The following is a 23,717-nucleotide window of genomic DNA, read 5'->3' as shown; positions in this document are numbered from 1 at the left end:
AATAGACATATCATCACTATTGTCCTTCATGCCCACCAGCATACAGGGAAGCAACAAAAGTCCTCCACTTCTTTCTGTCTTTGGCCAGCCTCTCAATAGTGCCCCAAGTGTAATTCATGCTCTTCATTTCTACTTCAACGGTCTGGTGCCATGTTGTCATAATAGATATATAATGGGAGCTAAAAACTCGACTAGAGTGCAAATAGTAAATTATAAAATTATCTAGAAGAGGTTTACATTGAAAACTCCTGGAAATAAAATCAGTGTCTTATGGGGCTGGGCTAAAACCCATTATAGAGGAGAAGTCTTGAAAATGGCCTGTATTGAAGAGTTTAGATAATCCTAAAATTTGAAAAAGTATTTGGATTCAGACTTTTGGTTCAGGCCCATCTTTAAATGGAATTACACTCAATTATATAGGGATTTAGTGAAGTGGAACAAGATAAACTGTTCACATCAGGAAAGGATCATTAAAAATAAAGTAAATATTAAATTAACTGTAAACCAATACATTCAAGCAAAGCTATTTCAGAGAGTAGGAAACAAAAGACAGTTTACTAAATTTAATCAATTAAGCAAACACTAAACAAGTTAAGGGGATGAACAGGTATAATTATGAAGGAAGAGTATTAAGGAGGAAGTTGAAAGGAAGAGTTACCTCTGGGAAGTTAACAGCTAGGTCTGGAAAGCATGTTGGACACTATGGGTGCTACACATGTTGGTGTGGGGTCTGTCTTTTTGTTCTATGTTTCTATAGTGCACGGCACTATGGGGTTCCAGGCCATGACTGAAGCTCCTAGTGCTATAGTGATACCAACAATAAATAGTAACAATACTGTAACCTAAGTGAATAATTATTACAAGTCAGGGGTGGCCCATGAGCCTAGGCGAGCTAGGCAGCTGCCTAGGGCGCCGCTGGCCTGGGCGCCCGATTATGACATCACAGCGTCCTGGGGTGCCCTGTGATGACATCATGGCCATTGACAGCCGTTCAGGCAGGGGCGCCGATTGCACCGCCCCGCCTAGAGCTCCAGCTGCTGCAGCCAGCCTCGGGCCATTCCTGTTACAAGTTGAACCTCTCTAATCCAGAACTCTCTTGTCCAGAAACATCAGTCATTCAGAATGATTTTAGTTAGCTGCATGTCACTTTTCCTGTGGTTCCCATAAAATTTTTTTTACAGTCACCAGTCCTAGCTCTCAGTGTTCTGTGCTGTTATTTACCTCTAATTTACCTCTAAATGCCCTCTAACAGCACAGTATGCAGTGGAAGTGTCGGTAATGCTGCTAGACAATATTGACACCCCCCCCCCCATGGCCCAGAAAACTCTCTCTTTCAGAAATGGTCAGGTCCTGAGTGTTCCAGACTACAGAGGTTCAATCTGTATTTCAAAACTAAGCAGACAGAGTGGGCTAAGCTAAAGTTTTCCTGTGCAGCAATTTTTTCTTTGTTATAAGAATGGGATAATAAAATATAAGAAAATGACCCTCAGCACATATGTCTCATAGAAACAGCAAGTTAGTGAGCAAATAAATTAATCTATTATTGAATTTTTTAGTAATATATAATACTAGAAGATTTACCTGGTATTGCTTGCATCCTTAACTCAATTTTTGTTTTTCTATATATAAATCATTGCTCTGGAGTGGGGCTAGAGATGAGTATTCAGTATTCAGGCTGCCACAGGAAGAGAGGACTATCCCAGCCCTCTCTCATCACAACAGCTTGGGCCCAGGTGACAAGCGCCTCTCTATGGCCAGTGCAGCTCCAGCCGGGCAGGTTTGTGTGCTGCCTGTGCCCCCACCCAAGGTGAGGAATGCAGCAAACTGTGCACTTTCCCTTTGCTCCCTGATGAAGTGGAACTGCCAGCAATGTTCCTGTATGAATTGGCAGGGAGGGGGTGGGAGCTTCAGCCGCCGCCCCTTTTCTGAAGAGAATGGGAGGTTCAGAGATAGGACAGTTCCACCCCAGCCAGCCCCTTTCTCCTGCCTGGAAATTCTGTCTCTTTTCCGAATGGTTTTATGAGAAGCAATCTCATAACGGGCCCATCCCATTTTCCTGGCACAACCAAACCCTTACCTTGTTTTAAGTTATGAGAAGAGGAAGTTGTATACCAAATTTAGTGGACCTAGATTTTGCTGTTTAGGAGGAGCTCTTCAACAGACACACAGACAAATGCATGCATAGACAAACTCTCTCAAATATATAGTAGGTATTTTTGCTGTAAGGGACAATGAATTTGTTTCACCTACCAGTGCTTTTCTTTTCCTACGAACAGTGCTTTCCAAAGAGGGAGGGGTATCTGTACCAACTATTTCTGCAACATCACCGAGTCCAGCATCATGGCCATGTTTTGAGCCACCTTCTTTCTTTGTATGAATGCCAAAAATCTCTGATATGTCTGTTTCTCCTTTTTCACCTTTCACAAACTGCACAAGTTCAACTCTAATGCCATGCTCAATACCTTCAATCCTCTCTGCTTCCATGATGTCATCGTGGATTCCAAACTGTGTTGGGTCAGGCATGTCCCCTAATATTTTGGTAACTTTGATGTTTTTGGCTCCTTCAACCAAGCCACCCCCAAACACTGTACTCCAGAGAATCTGGAAAATCCCCCACACAATAGTGAAGAACAACTGGAATAACCCTACAAATAGCACCCAGAAAAAGGAGAAAAACACTTTCACCAACTCCTTTATAGTCATCTTTCTAACTTTTCTGTACTGTTTCCTAAGGTTCTTTAAGGTGACCATTTTTAAAAAGCTGGCAGCATTCTTCTTCACTGCCACACAGGCCATTGAAAAAGCTGAAGCTGATTCCAGAGATTTTTCTTCTTCTTCATCGTCTCCAACTTCCATTACATAATAAGGCTCATCCTCTTCCTCCTCTTCAGGTCGTTCAGCTGAATCTGCTTCAGAGATCTGAGATGCTAACTGCATTTCAAAGATTGTGTCCTCACAGAAATTCACAAACAGCTCCATTTTCTCTTGTTCTCCGCCTTCATTTACAACGTCAAAGATAAATTGTCTTTTGGATTCTTTCACCTGTGGCTTCTCCCACTGCATCCTACTGGACTCACTGATTTCAAAGTAAACTCTTTCAATTTTCTTGGCTCCACCCATTATTTCAATGCGGCCAAGGTACGGTTCAAAGTAATTAAGTACACTTGCTGCTGGATCTAGTAAGCACCGAAGACGTGAATCATTTGGCATGTGCTCTGAAAGGTTAGTTAATAAGACTGCCACATTAAATCCAATGTCTTTGGCTGGCTCATGGAATCTGTCCACAAAATCAACATAATTAAACATGTCATTCTCATCAGCTTCTGCACAGGATAGCAGGAATTCAAGCTCTGACTGTGTGTACTGTTTCTGACCTTCCATTGCCTTCTGAAATTCTTTTTTTGAGATTATACCTTTACTGTCTGGATCATAGTCTTTGAAAGCATCTGAGCTGGTAAGATCTTTCAACTTGAGGAACATGTCAAAGAACTTCAAGATCATTTCTACATTGCTAGATGATTCTACCAGTGTGTCCACCATCTGTTTTCCAATAGTTCCATTTACAACATTTCCTACAGCGTATATGAAAAACAGTAAGTTATTTGGTTTATCTATAAATGCATTTTTAAATAAATTGATTTTATATTTACGTTCAAAACCCTCTTTTCCAATTTCATTCTTAAAGCTGCATACATTTTCTTTTAAACCTGTTTTTCTGCACTGTTCTTACTCTTTCAGTGGTGGGCGCACCTTATATAATTTTCTGTTAAACATTTTTAATAAACGTTAAATAGCTTTTTTGCACTGGCATAATAAAAATGCAATTAAAGAACAATTCTGAAAGATTAATTGTTACATTGTGACAGCTCAGATTCATAACACTGAAAGTAATAACAGATAATTATAAAAAATAGATCTGACCTTCAAGTAGTGACAACAGCATCACAACCATATCCTTCAGGAGATCCAACAATTCCTTAAGTAATTCAATCTGACTGGAATCCTGCAGCATAAATGGAGTACACAATTTTTCTTTTCTTATTAACAAAAGATACATATAACAAGCAAAAATAGGACTTGCAATAGTTATCTCATGCAATGCTAGTAAAGATGGACACACAAGGACAATTTTAGCACCTATAGCCAATGTGTGAGCACCGGAGTATGTTGTAGAATAGTATTGAGGACTACTGAAGCGGAGACTATTAGTGAAGGAGAACTTTATTCAAATTTTGCTAATCCATGTATAATAGAATACTCATAAAAAAATCTGTGCCCCTAATGTAGAACATTATATTAGGATTCATATTACTAAAACCTTTATGTGTTTACAGACTATACCAGAATATATTAAGTGATATGACAAGACTAATATGGATTTAGGTGCCTAGCTTTAGACACCCAAGTTTGAAAATTTTGCCCAAAATTTATAGTACAGTTTTAGAGGTGGGAAGGATGTTTACATGCAGATCAAAAGGGAAGAGAGGAGGAGTGCTGATTGGAGGTGAGAGAACCATTGTTGCCTTTGTATGGCTGGTCCTATAAAAGTGCAGGAAGTGGCTGCTTTCTGTCAGTGTGGCTCTCTCTTTTGTGTGGCGGATGTACACCTAAGGTAATACCAGCTGGTCTGTAGAGGCACCAACTCTGTTCTTCTCCTAGTTCTTCCAATCCTGTAATTCCTTCTCCCCATAATGTATATACTTATGTGCAAATCGATTTGATTCATGAGATGGCCAAAGCATTTTTATTAATGTTTACATCTAAACTGGGTGGTAGAGGAGCTCAAAAGGACCAACTTATCCATGGGCAAAATTACAGATAAATTAAAACTAAACCTAAACCACAGTTATCAAAATAAATGAGCACATTATGATTAAATAATCTTGATTTTTTTTTATGTTTGCTCGATCACTAAGTTTCAAAATTTGATAATATGCAGGGGTGACTCCCAGACATGTGCACAAATTTGCAAAGTTCATATTTTTATTACTAGAAAATGACAGTTATTGACATTAATCAAAGGTATAAAAGTATATAGGCTTTAGAAAACTGTAAAACTCTGTATTTTATACCTTTTGGGGTATTTTGTGTTTATAAGTGTTAAATAATTTTAATTCAGCGCTAGGAAGATGTAGTTAAAATGCAATAAAACACACTAGGCTCCCGTGGAGGTTACATATTGGTAACATGGGGGCTGGTTCATTAGCTAAGTGATTTGTTCTGAACAGCATGCGAGAGATCAACATTAAATGCTGAATCTCTGGCTCTCTAAAAGAAGGCAAATGCTTTATGTTGTTCTGCAGTAACAACTAAGACCAATCTATGAATAATATTGATGGTTTAAAGGAGTTACTCTGGAGAGTAAAGCTTGTTGAAAATCGTCCGATGGAATAATATTGATGGTTTAAAGGAGTTACTCCGGAGAGTAAAGCTTGTTGAAAATCGTCCGATGGAAAATTTTCCATTTGAATATAACAATTTAATGAAACCAAAATGTTCTGCAGAAACAAGTCAATGCAGTTGAAACATCTGATGAAAAGCAGACAGACAAGCTGCCTGTCTCACCTTCCTGGGGTCCCAGACATTCCTCCCCCAGAACCCCTTGCTTCTTGGGAGCCTGGTTTCTCAGGATCCTTGACTCCTCAGCAGCCCACCGGACAAGCATTTGGGCAGACCAAGAAGCTGACAAGTCAAAATACTTTTCATTTTCCCCCAAATTCTATTTTTCTTCTCTTTTCTTCCTGACAAAAAAACTGAGCAATTTTGTTTTTCCTTCAAATTTGGATTTTTAAAAAAAATCTCAATTTTTCTGTGGAATAGAAAATCCCATTTCCACACAGCTCTACTGAAGAGGGAGAAAGCTGATAAAAGCTACATCAGTTATCACAATGAATGTTGTAAAGATGCTAATTGGTTCTGTTCTTTTTTGACATAGATGCAAATACCCTATCAATGAAATGAGGATGTTACTATTTCTTTAAAATATTTTACTGTATTTTTCAAATCTAAAATAAATGCAATGAATACCAGATACAATTTTTATCGTATTGAGAGATTTTATAAACTTTCTTTTTACATAACTGTTGCTAAAAATGGTAAACATCTTCTAAATCTGTAGAACTTAAGCGTATCACCTGTGTATTCTCAACTGATGGAAAGCACTGCATTTCAGAGATCAATCTTTTGAAAAATAAAAGCATAAACCACCACATTATTTAAAGCAGCAATGAATAAGGAACTTCTAAGTCATTAACATGGTACACGTAAGGTGGCTATTTTAAACAAAAGTCCCTTAGTCATATAAGAGCAATTAGTTAATGAATAAGATGTGTCTAAAGAGATAACTGAAGCACACTATATGTGGACACGTTTAAGAGGTTAGCTGTATCACTTGAGCAGAGGATGACAATTATAATCCATAGAGCAGAAGGCCCAACAATGTTTTCTAGGATTATCATCTAAATTTAGGGATATTTGTAACATAATGAAAATAGGAATGGTCTACAAAACTGAACAGAGACAATACTCCTAATTGACTTGTATGTTTCACTGTACATTTTATTGCATTTTAGGCTTACAGTATGGATGCAATACAGATGATTGTTAAACAACTGAAAATACCTTAGAGAGTTTCATTTGCATGTTAGCAAAGACATGAAGGAAGCCAACAACTGCATCCCACAGCCTACTGTGAGCCAGACTCTGCTGGTTACCTATGCAAGGACCCTAAAAATTAAACAACAAACATATTTTTTCTTTAGCATCAATCAGGGTAAGAAATATTTTTCCTATTTAAGGCTCTTTTTTGAGCAAAGAAATAAATTATTCTAGAATGCCTTCCAGAATATAATCACCACATACGTTATGAATATTAAGCATATAAACAAACACAAAAATATCTATAGATTTTTACATTATGGACCAAATCCATAGTTGGTGTAATTCAGCATTGCTCAGTTCAAATCACCAAAGATGAAGATATGTGATTTGCTGACTTACACGCAATTGACATAGCAGTGTATGTGTAAATACATTTACTGTAATTACTCAATCTTGAACATCCCTATGTGAAAGTTTCCATTTACCTGTATATATTCTGTAAGTGAGTTGAAAATTTGTTTGGTCACAGCCAAAGCTTTAGAGAAGTTACGTTGTCCAGACTCATCAATCACGTTTTTTCCTGAATAGTACCAATAGAAGTCACTAATTGATTCCTAAGAACAAATGACAATATATTATATTTTCTACTCTCATATAAGATGTTAAGTAATTGCCATACATTTTTACATCAACAATGTAAATAAACAATGTGAAATAGTAGATAGGATTTCACACTTTATGTACTTTTATTTCTAACTACAACTGTGTTCTATTTTTTGGCCCAATTATGTATTTTTTCAATGATCAATACTGAAATGCATTATCACTCAGTTGTTTTACAAAGGCACATCTGATGGGTATGAGCTATTTAAAAATTAAAATAACAAGTCAGGTATAATTTAATATTAAGCCTCTTAGTTACAGGTCAAATTCATATACAGGATTACCACACTAGCAATCACAAATGAAATTAAGTCCATCCTACATATGTAGAGCCATGAACATATGCACCAAGTGAGGGAGAAGAGGGTACAAGAAGTTTCCTCATTTGCTTGCACAGGAATGGGCACAAATCCTCATGATCCTTCCAGTGCAAAGACTACTCAAAGCTAGTGCTGCTTTTTGTGTTAGCCTTACCAAAGTGGAAGGGGAGGGGAGTAATTTATTCTGTTTTGTTTTTTTGTCTTTTTTTACCTGAAGACGTAAGAGATAGTCTACAGTACTGATAATAATATTCACTGTTGTAGTGTTGCCCATCTGAGTACGCAGGAAATTCTGAAAATCTGAAATCATACATAATTTGTGTTTGATAAATATACATGTATAAGGGAAAAAAAAGGAAATTATTCCAGTATATTGAAGAACAAAGTTACTCTTCTAGCTACTAGTTGTGAAAGACCATCTATATACACTACACTTAAAAGATTATTATCTTTTTGGGAAAATCCATTAAAATATAACAATTTTAAAATATCACAACTTTTTTTGTGAATGTCTTGTCATCCATCTTTCTGTCAAGGGTGAAATGTATAAATATCGGAATCTCTTTATGACTGCTAGTTAAAAAGTGAAAGTTAATTAGGTTGCATTGTATGTAACATTTTGAAGAACAACTTAGAGTTTTGACTGAATTACCTTTAGCAAAAAATGGAAAGCCAATTTGCATGACATCAGTACTAAGGACTACTATCCTTTATTTTAAGAGTATGAATACAATCACCTTCCTGAAAATTAATTCTAGTCTACTTACCATTGTTATGACCTTCACAAAGCAGTTGTAAAAATCTAAACAGATCTCGAGTAAACTCATCATTCTGTAGCACTTTCTCACCTTGGAAATACATACATGAATGTGATCATTGTTCATTATGAAACATGCAAAACATATATTCTTCAAACAGCATCCTTCAAAATAAGTGATTCTAATAAAAAGCAAATACCATAAGCTGCTTTAAATAATTTTAAATAAATGTACTGAGAATAATGATAAAACAAATTATGAGACAGAAAAAGCAAAAGCCAAAATATTTAGCACTCCAATGCATTTATGGTAAAAGCTACTGGACTAAAGTTCTAATAAGTAAATGGTTAGTTATCAATAAAACCATGCCTTAAATATGAAAGATACTTCTTTAATTAAGCATCAAACTCTTTATCCAAGCTCAACACACAACCTGCTGCACACCATAAAACTAAACCTAAAGGATGTCAGGGAAGATGCAATTAAAGAAGATTTCTTTCTGTATTTGCAACACACAATAGCATCAAAAGCTGTAAACCCAAACGTACCACGCTCACGAACGATAACTGTGGATCAAAGAAAAATAATAAGAATACAGGATAAGCAAATTGTAAGTTACAAGATAATTTCTGTTAAAATGTTTACTGCTAGAATTTTAATAAAAACATTAACCATGTTAAAAATCTATTCTAATCCTAATTTTAACAAGGCTATCAATAAAGAGAACTATGTGCTAAAAAAATTCCAGTTTTAGGAGAAAGCATAATAAACTCTTAATCTTTACTTTAATTTAATGGGTTTTATTCATTATACTTACGAGTTCCTTCTTCAGTAACCATTCCAAGGCCTTCTGCTTTATTCTGTCTCTCAAATGCATTCAAGTCAAGAACACTTTTAACAAAGCACAGAAAATTGAGAAAATTCTGCTGCTGTATGAAACAGCAAAATTAATTTCCTCTATGAATTCCATCAAAGCCTTGACCCACACATTTTACTCATTGTAATACATGCAGACCCGTAAATACAAAATGAAACATCTTTTAAATAAAAGGGTTTGGAAGGGTCCAGTGTGTTTTTCTGAAAAGATACAGGTTTAAATCTCTTCTTTCAGTTCCAGTAATATCAGGAGAAGTTATACATCTATATGTAGAAGAGAAAAGGAACCCAAAACAACATTGTATTTCATATTGATTCAATCCTGTTCTCTTGTAGAAGGTCATAATTTGTGTTCACTTTATTTCTCATTTGTATGGTTTCTACCAAACTGCTATCATTTAAAAGGAACATGTTGAGATTTTAATTGTCTTTCAAGGTCAAAATGCACTGAAAGATTTTTCTGTTGCTTATACAGCAAAGCTCAGTTCCCAGATCTGAAGATGGTAAACTCTCTCAATACGCTGGTGAAATAATTGTATTTCTATAATCTGAATATATTTTAATTTTTTTTAGATAGTGTAGTTTATTTAGTTTCACAGTAACACATCCACTTGTCTTTATTCCCAGTGACATTATTAAAACAAAAACCGGAACCGTTAGCATATCGTTTCCACTATCCTTTATATTTTATGGTCTGTATTCAAGTGAACTTTGTTTTTACTATTATCCAGATAGGCACACATGTGCATATCACCACTGAGCTCAACCCTACCAAATGCTGTATTACTCTAAAATGTGCTGCTAAGAAGTACAAGGTCACCCTATGCTTTATTTTCTCCTGGAGCAGTATTCCACAGATGAGCTTACTCTTCTTAAATGCTTAAGTTCCACAAATACAATTCCCTCTAGAACAATTCCCAGTTTAGTTGGCGACTGCTGTAATCCAAACCTTCAAAATGCAGCAACTTTGAGCAATTAGCTGCCAACCTCAATGCTATTAAAACTCTAACAACACGGTTTGTGCTTTTACCTGCAAGACTGCATTAAGCCAGAGAGACTCTGAAAAAATCCAGCATCCTTCTTCTCTTTCAGGTAGTCTAACATTTTCTAGGGGAAACAGATTTTTAGAAAAAACTATATAAAATCATAATTTGACAGTCTGCTAAAATATCATTGTCATATTGACAAAACTGGCCAGCAATATATTTGATCTTGGCTTATATTAATAGGTAGTTTGCTCATGTTTGTATGCATCTAACTGTTCTACCAGCCACACTAGAACCCTCACATTTTCCTGCCATCTAACCTAAAATTAACAAAACTCCTTCTAACATAAGAACAATAAATTAAAATTCTCAAAATAATATGCTTTGCAAAAAGAAAGCTTGTAAAAGTTAAATATTGTTACCTGTTGAACTAAGGTATTACCAGCATTTAGAATGGCAATGCCAAGTTTTAATGTTTCAATAACCATGGCGCTCAGTTCACCTGTCAAAACAATCATATAATAATTAAAATCTGTGCTAACATAACTAATTACATTGGAAAAACAGAACAGAAATGATACCTAATAATTTGTATATACCATGCACTTAGATATATTTAAATAAATGCATTTAGGTTTAACATACTTTTAAAACCTCACAGGACTTTTTACCTTTGCTTGCACTAATCATTTGAAGAACCATCTCAGCAGCTCCACGATCGTGCAGACGAGCTTGCTGATAAAGAGTTTTCTGCTTTTCCATTTCTTTCTCCTAAGTTTGGAAACACAAAAATGTAGCTAGCACCACAATAAATACACTATTTGCATTCACACACAGCATAACTAGTAGTACAGCTAGAGAGTCAGATGAGCTTCACTTAGGCTGATCCATAATGCAACAGGTGACCAGAAGATAGACTTCTCTCTCAAATTGCCTCACCCATTAAGAATGTTGATTACACACAATATTTTCACTTTTTAAAACCTTCTGTTCAATAATCCATCTACTCCTCACTCCTATACCTCCTCTACAAGAGAATGCAAAATATTCAGCACCAAGAAAATTTAAAATAGGCAACAGTGTCCAAATTTGAAGGATGAATTTAGTTGACTACAGATGTGTGCTTATTCCAAAAAAGAGTATAAAAAATAGAAGCAGGTAAAGTAAGATGAAATAAGAACTGACCTTTATATTTTCCCATCCCCTAAAATACATCTGAACTTTATTAAAGATTTGGAAATATTTGATTAAAACTACCTTCATCCTCCTGCAGAATCTATACCATTCCTGGATTCCACTTCCTAAACCAATTCTGCCCCTCGTGCTACAGATTCCTGCTTGGAGCTAGTATGTTCACATCTCTTTAACGGAGCAGTTTTTCTGATCCAAATTATGATATATTTTTGATGTATTTGTACTGAGTACTTCTATTTCAATCCACTTTTGTGTATATTTTTTGGGTATATCCATTGTGTACGTAACTAATATTCAAACCAGTGTTTATGGTGGTGAAAACAATGAAGCTGGACTGAGGCTGGTAGAATTTGTTTTTAAATAATTGTGTAACAATAATATCAATGTTAATTTTTTTCGGTTTTTAATCCATTTATATTTTCACAGTTACAAGAAGTCATGGGGGAAAAGATTCAGACAGTAGACAATGAGTTTCAAATATTAACACTTTATCATTGTTAAAAACATATAGTGTGAAAATAGAGAAAGTAAATATCCTAAAATCAAATGCTATTAAGGTCTACAACAGCATTTTTCATTCTTTATCTATATGTAAATCTTTATTATTGATATAAATATTTTTTCATGAGTTTGTGCATGTAACTTGGTGTTTACTAACATTCACAGATAAAAATCTAATCTTTCTAAGCCTGAAATTAGACAGAAGTAGATTCAGGCAAAGCCTTAGGCATAATGGATTAGAAATTTGAACTTGATACAGACAGTTTGCCACTCTATTTTATAGCTTTTCTGGCTCCACCAATTCAGAAATGTGTGTAAATACACTGATTTGCTATTACATAAATAATGTAGCAAAACTCTTTAACATCCTAGATAGAGCCCTGGGCAGATACAAATTTTGTATCCTCTTCTGCATCCATATCTGCAAAAATGAGCAGGCTATCCACATCCATATTTGCAGATGCTGATATCCATGGACATTAAGAAGATATCCACAAATTTGCAGGTTTCTAGATACAAATTTGTGTCTGCAGCTGCATCTGCAAAAATGAGCTGCAGATATCCGCATCCACAGAGCTTGACGATCTGCAGCGAACCCCCCTCGCCAGCCGCTCTGTCCGGTGTTCTGCGCATGCGCAGATCGCCTGAACCCGGCTCTTCCGTGTTGTAAACTACTCGCCACGGGTGAGTAGATTAAATAGATTATCAAGCCCGGCGTATCCATATCCATACATGCAGATATCCACGGCTATATAGCGGCTATCCGCTGATTTACAGGGCTCTACACATGACTGTTGTTACTGCACCTATCCTATCAGGTTCCTCTTACAATTATGTTGTGTGTTTCACTCAGTGCGAAAAGGTAGTTTAAACTCTCACCTCAAATGTCTTCTCTTTTTCTTCATCCTCTTCTTCCTCTTCCTCACTTTGACAGCTCTTTTTACATTAGAATGAAAAATTGCACATTTATACTCAGTTTGAAATAAACAGTGGTTATTTCTATTATAATTTGTAATGAGTGAGCAAAAACTAATTAACAGAAACTTTGTAAAACAATGACAAGCATAAGCAGTAAATTAGGCATACTTTAAATCTACTCTATGTAAATACTGTAATTTTATTTACTACTGACAATACAGATAGCAGAGATTTAGATAGAGAAAAGCTATTAGTACTAGCTTTTCATATATATATATATATATATATATATATGAAAAGCTAGTACTAATGGCTTTTCTCTCTCTCTCTCTATATATATATATATATATACACAATTTTTAACACTTGTGATGCTGAAACTGACTCTCCTCAGTACTTTAAACTATTTACTCACACATATAAAACCCAAAAATAAAAGCTTCTAATCTAGATTGTCTGGTTTTTGTCTTGACTCAGTATATTTATCTATGGTATTTGCTTTTGAGCTTATGTTATTTTTTTCCTCAGATGAAGTTTCCAATTACATTTGACCTATTATGAATATTGATTTGTATTGATTTGTGTCTGAGATGCTGTAAGTACTGATTGTCAAACATTAAATGTCATCCAGGGATTAAAGTGTTCAGATTCTCTATGACCTGTTTCATAATAATATCCATGAAAACTTATGCCCTAATAAATCTGTTAGTCTGTAAACTGCCACAGGACTGCGTGTTGCTTTTGCAGATACAGACTAACACAACTAAACCTCAAAAAATAAACAGATTGTTAAGGAGCAAATACTGAATCCTGCTCCTGGTCCATACTTAAGGTAAGATCACAATGAAGTCAATAACACCGAGGAGTCCTCTGGCACCTGAAAGACTAACAGATTTATCTGGACATAAGCTTTTGTGGGCAAAGATTCACTTTGTCTGATGCATCCAACTAAGTGGGTCTTTGCCCATGAAAGTTTATGCCCACATGAATCTGTTAGCCTGTAAAGTGCCACAGGACTCCTTGTTGGTTTTGCCAATACAGACTAACAAGACTACCCTTCTGATACTTGTTACAATGCAAGAATGAAGTCAATAGTAGTTTTGCCTGAGTAGAGTTGCTATATTTTTATTTTAAAGCATTAAATCATTTTCTGTTTAGGACAGTGTAGCAGAAGTGGCAAAATTACAATTTCTGTAGTAGAAAAAGTCTTCTGCTTGGGGCCTAACATTAGATCAAATTCTGCCGTTAATCCAATGAATTAAATTCAACTCCATGGGGATATGTAGTTCAGGAAGGTACTTGATTCAGTGTTTACATAAAAATATGACTAGTGCACAAACCACTAATATCAAGTAATTCATAATACTCTACAATACTGAATTGCATTGGACTAAATTATTTTTAAAATGAAGATGTCTGTACCACATATTAAGAAATGTACAATTTTAATTCTCTTGTGAGAACAAATTTTTTTTTATGGAGTAATTCCATAAGTATCAGTGTTCCATCTAAGCTGTGCTGTAGCACATTTTCACAGGTGATTAATCAGCCACGCCTAGTCAGTCAGCTCTGTGCAAAGAGCTCTGAGCCTCTGACTGGGTGAGGCTCATTAGTCACCTGTGAAGATGTGCTGCAGTGCAGCTTAGAGGGAACACTGATAATGACTGAATTGAAAATGTGCAGAAAATAGATAATAAATTGGAGATACATGTGTGGTATGGGGAATGGAGCTTGATATAAAATAGTTACCTTGGCCATCATGGCTGAATACGCAGTGTACAAAGCATCATCTTCTAATTTGCTGTAGGGAGAGAATATTAGTTCATAATGCTTATTAAAAGGGTTTAATGTCCAAGGTTCTTATAATGCTACCAGACCACATATGTCATTTTCATTTAGGTGATGAAATTCATTTAATTACTCGCAAGCCATGATGTAAAATATGTCTCCTAATCTCTTAGTCCATGTGAAATTCTTTGTTAAAGGATATTTTATCATATGTATATACAGGTCAGTGTGGGTACGTCTACACTTGTACCCTAGTTCGAACTAGGGATGCAAATGTAGGCAACTGAAATTGCTAATGAAGCGGGGATTTAAATATCCTGCGCTTTATTAGCATGATCTCGCCGGCGCGTTACTCCGCTCAACAGCTGTTTCGAAAGTGAAAATGTGCGCTGGGACGTGTTAGTTCAAACCAAACCCCTTGGTTCAAACTAAATTTACTCCTAATTTTTTGAGGAGTAACTTTAGTTTGAACCAAGGGGTTTGGTTCGAACTAACGAGTCCCGGCGCGCACTTTCACTTTTGAAACAGCTGTTGAGCAGAGTAACGCGTCGGCGACATCATGCTAATGAAGCGCAGGATATTTAAATCCCTGCTTCATTAGCAATTTTGGTTGCCTACATTTGCATCCCTAGTTCAAACTAGGGTGCAAGTGTAGACGTACCCTAATATAGTTATGTATTTTACGGCTGATTAACAGGCAGTGTCTGACATGTCTGATAAAGCAGGTTGAAATAACAGGATAGCTCTTCCTGTCATCTTTTGATTGTTTGTGATATGATAGGTAGATCATGTATTCAGTGAACATAGGAAAGAATCTGCAAAACAGTGGAGGTATGCTTCGTCTGTAATTTGTTCTTCTGTTGGCAGCCTCATTGCATTAACAGGAAATCATACTCTCCCACCAGTGGTATTTCAAACCATGTCCCACATATTTCATGAAGTATGATGCAAACCTGCTAATAATATGAACATTTATATATTAGAATTATACAGCAGTGAGATCATCCTGGCTGCAGGAAATAATTACTGATTTGGACTCATATGCTTCTGAGAATGTTTGCCTCACACATTCACTGAATTTCGTGAATGCCCCTTCCCCTTTGTACATAAAACAAGTCTTAAAATTTGTGCTAATATAAAGTTAGTATAGAGTTTAAACATAAAAACCAAATTCATAAGGGTAAGTAGAAAACGGAAAAGAAGAAACTCGCTCATCATCTACAATGGCATTGGGCTACATCATTTTTGTAATGAAGATGTCTGTATCACAGATTCAGTAATGTATGATTTTAGTTCTGTTGTGACAATGAATTTACTTTTATGGGGTAATTCTATAATGAGTCTGATTCTGCAGACTGGTCCTATGTAATATGGAAAGTGGTTCTATTTACCTTCTCTCAGTGAGAGCATTACGACTGAAATGGAGGATAATCTGATGAAGTGGATCAGGGTTTTTTTCAGTCTCTTCAACTTCCTCCTCATCTTTTTTCGGAGGTGTCTGTATAAAGTTTTACATTGAAATATTTTATAAATAAAGCATCACAAAAAACAAATTAATACAGCGAAATTGAACTCAGTCAAAAGCATCAATATTTTGTTTAATTTAAATTATTTTGCCAATATTCATGATATTCAGCATTTTGCAACATTAAAAACATGTTATTTTGTATGACTATTAAGCATTTATAATACCTCATTTTGTTACTTTATTGATAGGAAAATTAAAATTTCTCATCTTAGTATATTGATTTAGATATCTACAAACCTTATTCAGCAGAAATTAATATATAAGCTTCTGCGCCATCAAAGGTGAAAGAAAAGCCTACCAGAGTTTCTCAGAGAAAGAGAATCAACTAGGAAATGGAACAATTTTTACTAATATTCACAGATTCCTTCTGTAAAGAACTGTCAAGGGAGTGAATATTTTGCTGCTATATGTTTCTACATCATTCATCTTGAGTCACAAGATCTAAGAATTAGTCTTACATCGTTACATGATATAATTTCTAAAAAAATTTAAAAAGTAAATATATTCTGCACTAGAATAACAGTGGGATATTTCCTTAACCTTACATGAGGACAAGTCAGAGAGGCTTTTTTTTGTTTCTGTCCAAATAGAAAATAATTTTATCTATCCTCTGACTCAAAAGCTGGTTGAATCACTTTAGCTCAAAGTTTTAATAAAATTCACCTTCAAACAGAGACCAAACATGTAAAACATCACCCCAACAAGGTAACAGTTTTTAGAAAATTACAAGCAACTGAAAATGAAAACATACTTCTTTGGTCTCTCTAGTTCAGGGTTTCCATCACTGTATTTTCATCATCACTGTAATATCCAAGTATCTTCCAACATAAAACAAGAGCAAATGTGAAGTCTAATAGACTCCATGGAGTTACTGGCAACACAATAAGGACTAAAGACGGGGGGAAATAAACTGCCATGACATGGGTCTAATCTTGAATGGGAATCCTTGTTTAGTCAAAAGGACTCGTGCCACTATTTTTAAAAAGTGAACAAAGAATCGGACTATGGTTCTCATAGAAGTTGGAATTATGTCCAATATCTCTTTCTACTCAGCTGTCAAAGAACTCCAGATTATGTCTCTCAGGTATTTTTATTTGGCACACAGCAAAGCTAAGCTAAGTTGAATATACCCAAAAGTAGGAGTGAAACAGAGGTGGGCAAGAGGCAGCCAGTGGGCCAGATCCAACCTGTCAAGCTGCTGGTTCTGGCCTGTGGCTGCCTCGCCGGGATCCTTAGGGAGGGAGCAGCTGCAGTCACTTTAAAGGGTGGCTGCTCTGTACTCTGGACGCTTCGTGTACTGTCCCCTGCTTTACCCCCTCCAGTTTCCAGCCAATAGGAGCTGAGAAATGTTGTTGAAGGCAGGGGCAGTATGTGAAGTCTCCTCCCTCTCTCCCTCCCCCTGGCCATTAGAGAGCCACATGGAGCAGCCTGCGACTGCAGCTCAAGTTCCTGCAGGGCTGCCATCCAGAGCCTGCCTCTGGCAATCCCCCCAAACCCTCTGTACCCCTTTCCCCCTTTCTCCCAGGTCACAACTCCCTCCCAGACTCTGCACTCTCCTCTAGAGCCCGTCCCCAGGCCAGAGTCTCCTGAACCTATACCTTCATCTGGACCCTGAACTCCAAGCTCCTGCCCCAGATCACAACCCTTTCCTTCATCCAAACTCTCTCGCAGACTCTGCACTCCCTCCTACACCCTAGTCCCCTACCCTAACTTCCATTTTGCACCCAACCTCTGACACAGACCCTACACTCCTCCATAGAAATGTAGCCCTTGACCACTTGCCAAAAGCTTGGAGTGGCCCTTCCATTAAATATTATTGCCCTCCCCGGAGAAGAGCTATCACTAGACATTTTAGCTGAGGTGAGCAAACATATTTGCACACCCTGACAAGTTTTCTTTGGCATTTCTCCACCCCACTTTTCCACCTTCATGGCTTTGTGCCCTGGGCAGCTGTCCTGCTTGCACTGCCCTAGTTATAGGACATGGGTATAGCGCATACTACACATCTAAACTTACACAGAAAACCTCCTTTCTTTATATACATTTATATATTACATTGCATTTACTATGCATCACATCAGACATTTTGGATTTAGGTTGGTTACTAGGTAGGAACTAATCCCTTAACAGCTCTGTCCATGCATGACATACTCTACCTCCTCTTACATTTCAGACTTATCTTGTCCATTGTAAATGGTTTCTTGAGTGTTTCTGCTTTATCTTAGCTAGAACAAACATTCCATCTCTTAGCTTACTGACTCATTTACCTATCTTAGCTGGCACAGACATTCTATTTCCAGCCTGCTGTTCCATTTACCTCGCTAATCCTGTCTCCCAAGAAATGTGGCCTTATCCATGTCTAATTACTCATGTGAAGCAGGCCTACATTCTGCTATTTTTGTTATTCTTTTTACATTAGCATTCATTTCATTTACACTATGTTTCTATGGTTTCTTTTTCAAGGCCACATTTCCAAGACCAAAGTAGTTGTAATCATGTGACCCACCATTAACATTTGTCTCAAAATGCAAACCAGGGGACACAAGCTGGTACTGTCTAGCATGCTGTAATTCTACATTATAAGCTTGCTTGGTCATTAAAAATTATTCTGTAATGTTAATTTTGCTTTTATTTTAATTACATTATAAAAACCGGTATAAATATAAAAATATTTCCATTTATTACCTCAGGAATTGTAGATGTGAAGCAGAACACAGGCCACTTAAAATAACATTCCCTGGCTATAGTGGTCTTTTCAACCACAGCATATTTGCTATTACCCAGCATAGGTAGTTTTTATTTTACTTTAATCTGTACCGTGCAATTAGGAGACTGTTCCCTCAGAGTGAACCCATATGCCAGCAACTTCTAATACACCAGCATGTGTAAGTGTCCCCCACATGCCAAGAGCAGTACAAGTTTGGGAATTTCCAGTCGATGCATTATACTGGGAAAACAAACTTTTTCCACACTGTATGGGTTTCAAGTGGTTTTACATTTAACTTTGTGGTATTGGATCCTTGTTAATTTTCTTATTCTGCCTCAGCTGGTATTACCTCTCTTTTACTTTTTTTTAAAACTTTTCTGTGGTGATAAAAGACTGCAAACTTACTTGCTTCATATCATCTAAGACCACATTTATCTGTTATTACAGGTAACACCCACATACTACATATGAAAGTATTATAACACATTGACTTAATGCCATCCTTTAAAAAAAGTACCTAGCGAAATTAATTGTTTGTAGACACATTTATTGGAAAGGCCCATTTCCTTCAGAATGGCTGTAGTGTAAAGACTTCCAGGGAGGAAAAAGCATACAGTGATGGTAGTTATCACCACCTGACTCCCCCTACCTTTGCATTTTTTTAATTAGTAAGGTTTTCACTGGATATAACTGCACCAAATGATACTGCCACAACCACAATTATCATCAAACTAGGAATTTTCTTCTTTAACTTTTTAATGTATTGCTTTAACACTTCTTCTTTAACATTTCCACAACTCCAATTGTTTAATTCTCTCCAATCCTGAAGTGTTAATTTGTGAAAACTTCCTTTTAATGCCTCACTTTTTTCCCTTAAATCACTTATCTTTTAAAATGACACAACTCAGCTGAATTCTTTCTGCATTTCTAAGTTTATTTCTTATGACTTTTGCACTTATTTCTTAACTTAGGCCAAGTCTACACTAGCACCTCTGTTGGCAAAACTTTTGTCATTCGGGGTGGGGAGAACACCCCGATGCGCTCCTGTCAAAATGTTAATTGCTAAATGGGGTGCCCTGAACTCTCACTGCCGCTCTGGGTGGCCTTGCCTGCACTCTTCCTCCCCACAGCACCAGTCGCTCTCTGCCCCTGAGCATTGTAAGTTTTGCTGTCATAAGTGCTGATGTGCGAAAGCCCTAGGTCAGTAGGAGACGCTCTCCCACCGACCTAGCTACTGTACCTGCATTTCATCTGTTGGCAGGATCGAATCATAGAATCATAAGGTTGGAAGAAACCTCAAGAGGTCATCGAGTCCAACTACCTGCTAAAAGCAGGACCACTCCCAATTAAATCATTCCGGTCAGGGCTCTGTAAAGCTGGGACAAAAATCTCTAGGGATGGAAATTTCATCATCTCCCTAGGTAACCCATTCCAGTGCTTCACCACCCTCCTAGTAAAATAGTTTTTCCTAATATCCAACCTAGACGTCCCCCACTGTAACTTGAGACCATTGTTCCTCATTCTGCCATCCATCACTACTGAGAACAGCCTCTCTCCATCCTCTTTGCAACTCTCCGTCAGGTAGTTGAAGGCTGTTATCAAATCCCCCCTCACTCGTCTCTTCTGCAGACCAAATAAACCCAAATCCCTTAGCCTCTTCTTCTAAGTCATGTGCTCTAGCCTCCTATTAATTTCTGTTGCTCTCTGCTGGGTTTCCTTCAATGTGTCCATGTCCTTTCTGTAAGGGGGGGGGGCCTAGAATAGGACACAATTCTCCAGATGTGACCTCACTGGTGCTGAATAAAGGGAAATAATCACTTATCTAGATCTGCTGTCAATGTTCCATAATATGCTGTCAGCCTTCATGGCTCTAAGGGCATGCTGTTGACTCATATCCAGCTTTTCATCCACTGTAATCCCCAGGTCCTTTTCTGCTGAAAAGACCTTTCCCATCAATGCAGCCAAGGTGATGTAAGCTTGTAAGTGTAGATATGACCTCAGTATACTTTACCTGCAAAGCTGCACCCACTAAATACAGTCCTTGAAGATAGCTTTTAGCCTATTTGCATAAATCAAAAGTAACAGACATTGTTTTCTACCTGATTTAAGCAATTTTTTTCCATTTAGTTCATTTTCCACTCTACAACTTTGATTTGTTCTTTATACTACTTTTTACTGCTATAATAGGTGCATTGTTACCTATGATTTTCCAGAAATTCAAACCCTTCTCGAGTATGACAGTGCCTTTAAAATGTATAATGAGGCTTCTTCTGTATGTCAATGTTGAGTCAAGACTTAAACATGTCCTCCTAGTGAGATATTGAAGCAGTATTTTCTTTTTCCATGGTCCTTAGACACCACGGAGCTAGGCACCACGGAGCTAGGCATTTTAGAAATATTAGACAAATGCATAAAACCTGGAGTTAGGAGTTCCATGGAAAAGGAAGAGAGAAATAGAGATCTTTCTGAATTAGGATTAGGCAGCAAAACAGAGAAGTTTGCTAATCCTTCACATCCATGATACATGAATGCTGAATTTCTGCTGAATATGGCTACACACATTTACATTTTATTATAGAATACCAACAAGAAAATGGCAAAATTTATTTTGCATCAAAGCTTAGAATGTTAAAACAAAGTATTATGTAACAACAAAAATTCAAAAAAGGGAAAGCATCAATCACGTTAAGTCTTCAAACAAATAATAATTAAAACATAGGAACATAGGAATTGCCAATCACAAAACCAGACCAATGGTAAATTTAGTCCAGTAAAGTTGATTTCTGAAAGTAATCAACACCATATACTTCAGCTGAGGGCATAAACCATCTTAGTACACCTAAATGTGCAATACTTTACCATGGTGCAAATTTCTTCCTGACCAAAACTGGTCATCAGAGTATGCCCCAAAGCAGGGGTATTGCTAATTTATAAATTTAAACATATAACTGTGGTACACAAAAGTTCAATACATGTTATTATATGTATAACATATATATATATATATATTGAAGTGGGCACTGATAACTTAGCCCAGTTATTTCAGTACTTACAGCCAAATCTTGAACTAGTTTCTCCTCAAATGAATATTCCTCTGTTTCTATCCAATAGTTCTGATAACCATGGAGGAAGAGGTTAATAGAACGGTGCCTGGGAGGGGGGGTGAAAGTGAGATCAAGAGGGGTAAACAGAACATAGTATACTCCGCTTAGGTGGTTAATGATTAGTAAGGATATGCATTTTGTACAATTTTGATCCTCTGATTGGTCAGTGAAATAATATGCAAACTAAAGCAAACATTCAGTGAAATAACATTTTTCTTCAGACTTTTGAGCATGCCAGGCCAGGCCAAAGAGCTTGTGGGGCCCAACGTGGCATGCTGCACTTGGCGGCGCCATGCAGCCAGGTGGCTCTGAGCTAGGGCAGCAAGCGAGTGGTTGGGCAGCACGGGGCCCTGAAGGCATGGGGCCCTAGTCAATCGCCTCACTTGCCTTGCCCTAAGGCCAGGCCTGAAGCATACCATGAAATGACTTGAGGGAACATACCAAATACCTCTTAATGCAGAGATGCCCCAAAACAGCAGCGGTTTGCCAGGCTTAGCCCCTGGTGGGCTGCCACTGCTATATTTGCCTGCACCTCAACAGGTATCAGCGGTTGAAGCTTCCATTGGCTGTAGATTGCTGTTCCCAGCTGATTCTTGAATTTTTCCCAGGATTTAACATTACCTTGTTACCTTAGTGTAGGATTTGGGGGGGGGGGGCAGGAGCTATGAGCCCCTTCAGGGTGGACAAGTCAAAAAAGTATGGTGGCCAGATTCCTTGGGACCATAAGAGGGGCAGTAATTGCACAACTTGGCATAGTACATGGGGCAGCAAATTTGTTCTGGGAGGATGGGTTTCACTTAAAGATGATGTTAGGAGATGTCTATGAGCCTGGCTGGGTGTTGTAAGGAAGCACAAGCTAATTGCTGGTATCACCCTGTGGCACAGATACTCCATACAAAAGGTAAATAGCAATTGGATAAACAGGTTGGAAAAAGATTTAAAAAGTGGTGTTCATTAAAGGAACAAACGGGGACCATGCAGGCACTATTATGATTGGTACAGCAGGGAGCCAACCCCTCCCCGCATTCTGATAGCCCACCTGCCATGGCAGGATGGCAGGATGGATGGTAAGGTGGCAGGAATGGATTTGCTGAAGGTACCTGGATGGAAAAAGAGGAGGAGCTGGACAAAGCCTCCAGGTAATTATGGAATAATCATCAGGGTTATGTGCACTTTACACTGTTATCTGCTGGGTAGTCCCAAACACCTAATAAAAAAATTGAGGCCCGTTTAAACCCATATCAAATTTCTCCTGTCTTTCTTTCAGCATAATTAGACAATCATTATTATTAAAAACTGGAGCAATTGCCCTGTTGGGCCATTAAGAAAGCAGAATTCATCCAGCAACATTTAAGCAACTGCCACATATGGTACTCTGCAGCATAACACTCCTTGATGTTCACCAGTGCTTTTCTCCACAAATATAAATCTCTTTTCAGCTTGTTTTCTTTCAGCCCCACATTACATAAATAGTGATGTATTGTCTAAGACATTTGGTAGAAAATCCACATGAAAAATATTGAAAAGTATCTTCATAAGAACCTAGTATCCAATCATAAAAACAAATGGCAATGGGCACAGTAATTTTTGTACGACCGTCCCTCTGACTTCTCTGGGAACACCCAGAGAAGAAAATGCTGTTCTTGGCAGTAAGCTTTTGATAGATCTGGCCCTTACAGTTCATGTTCCATGTTCTATTCAAGACAACGGTTTTTATGTTTGGTTGGTTTTCATTTTTAGTTTTTACTCCATATTGTCCAGTAAAAAAGGGGTT

The 23,717-nt window shown here is 37.2% G+C and overlaps 1 protein-coding gene across 22 annotated transcripts in view; it reads right to left on the bottom strand.

The window, feature by feature from the left end:
* Positions 1-23,717, bottom strand: part of RYR3 (ryanodine receptor 3) — a 522,680-nt gene that overhangs the window by 41,808 nt on the left and 457,155 nt on the right. For 13 of the 22 annotated variants that reach the window (XM_075927050.2, XM_075927051.2, XM_025189453.3 and 10 more), the window contains 15 exons: positions 21,893-21,989; positions 15,996-16,102; positions 14,566-14,617; positions 12,778-12,834; positions 10,875-10,974; positions 10,626-10,705; positions 10,248-10,324; positions 9,159-9,232; positions 8,890-8,907; positions 8,351-8,431; positions 7,795-7,883; positions 7,086-7,214; positions 6,622-6,726; positions 3,922-4,003; positions 2,251-3,572 (listed from right to left, as the gene is read on the bottom strand). In XM_075927050.2, coding sequence (XP_075783165.1) covers positions 2,251-3,572; positions 3,922-4,003; positions 6,622-6,726; positions 7,086-7,214; positions 7,795-7,883; positions 8,351-8,431; positions 8,890-8,907; positions 9,159-9,232; positions 10,248-10,324; positions 10,626-10,705; positions 10,875-10,974; positions 12,778-12,834; positions 14,566-14,617; positions 15,996-16,102; positions 21,893-21,989 — 2,470 coding nt within the window. The remainder of the gene's footprint in view (positions 1-2,250; positions 3,573-3,921; positions 4,004-6,621; positions 6,727-7,085; positions 7,215-7,794; positions 7,884-8,350; positions 8,432-8,889; positions 8,908-9,158; positions 9,233-10,247; positions 10,325-10,625; positions 10,706-10,874; positions 10,975-12,777; positions 12,835-14,565; positions 14,618-15,995; positions 16,103-21,892; positions 21,990-23,717) is intronic. The other 9 variants (XM_025189447.3, XM_075927047.2, XM_075927048.2 and 6 more) reach the window with 1 other exon arrangement.

The sequence above is a fragment of the Pelodiscus sinensis genome, chromosome 5 (assembly GCF_052426305.1).
Source record: "Pelodiscus sinensis isolate ZL-2025 chromosome 5, ASM5242630v1, whole genome shotgun sequence".
In the NCBI taxonomy this organism is placed as follows: Eukaryota; Metazoa; Chordata; order Testudines; family Trionychidae; genus Pelodiscus; species Pelodiscus sinensis.
The sequence above is the reverse complement of the archived record's forward strand: the minus strand, read 5'-3'. Positions and strand labels throughout refer to the sequence as shown.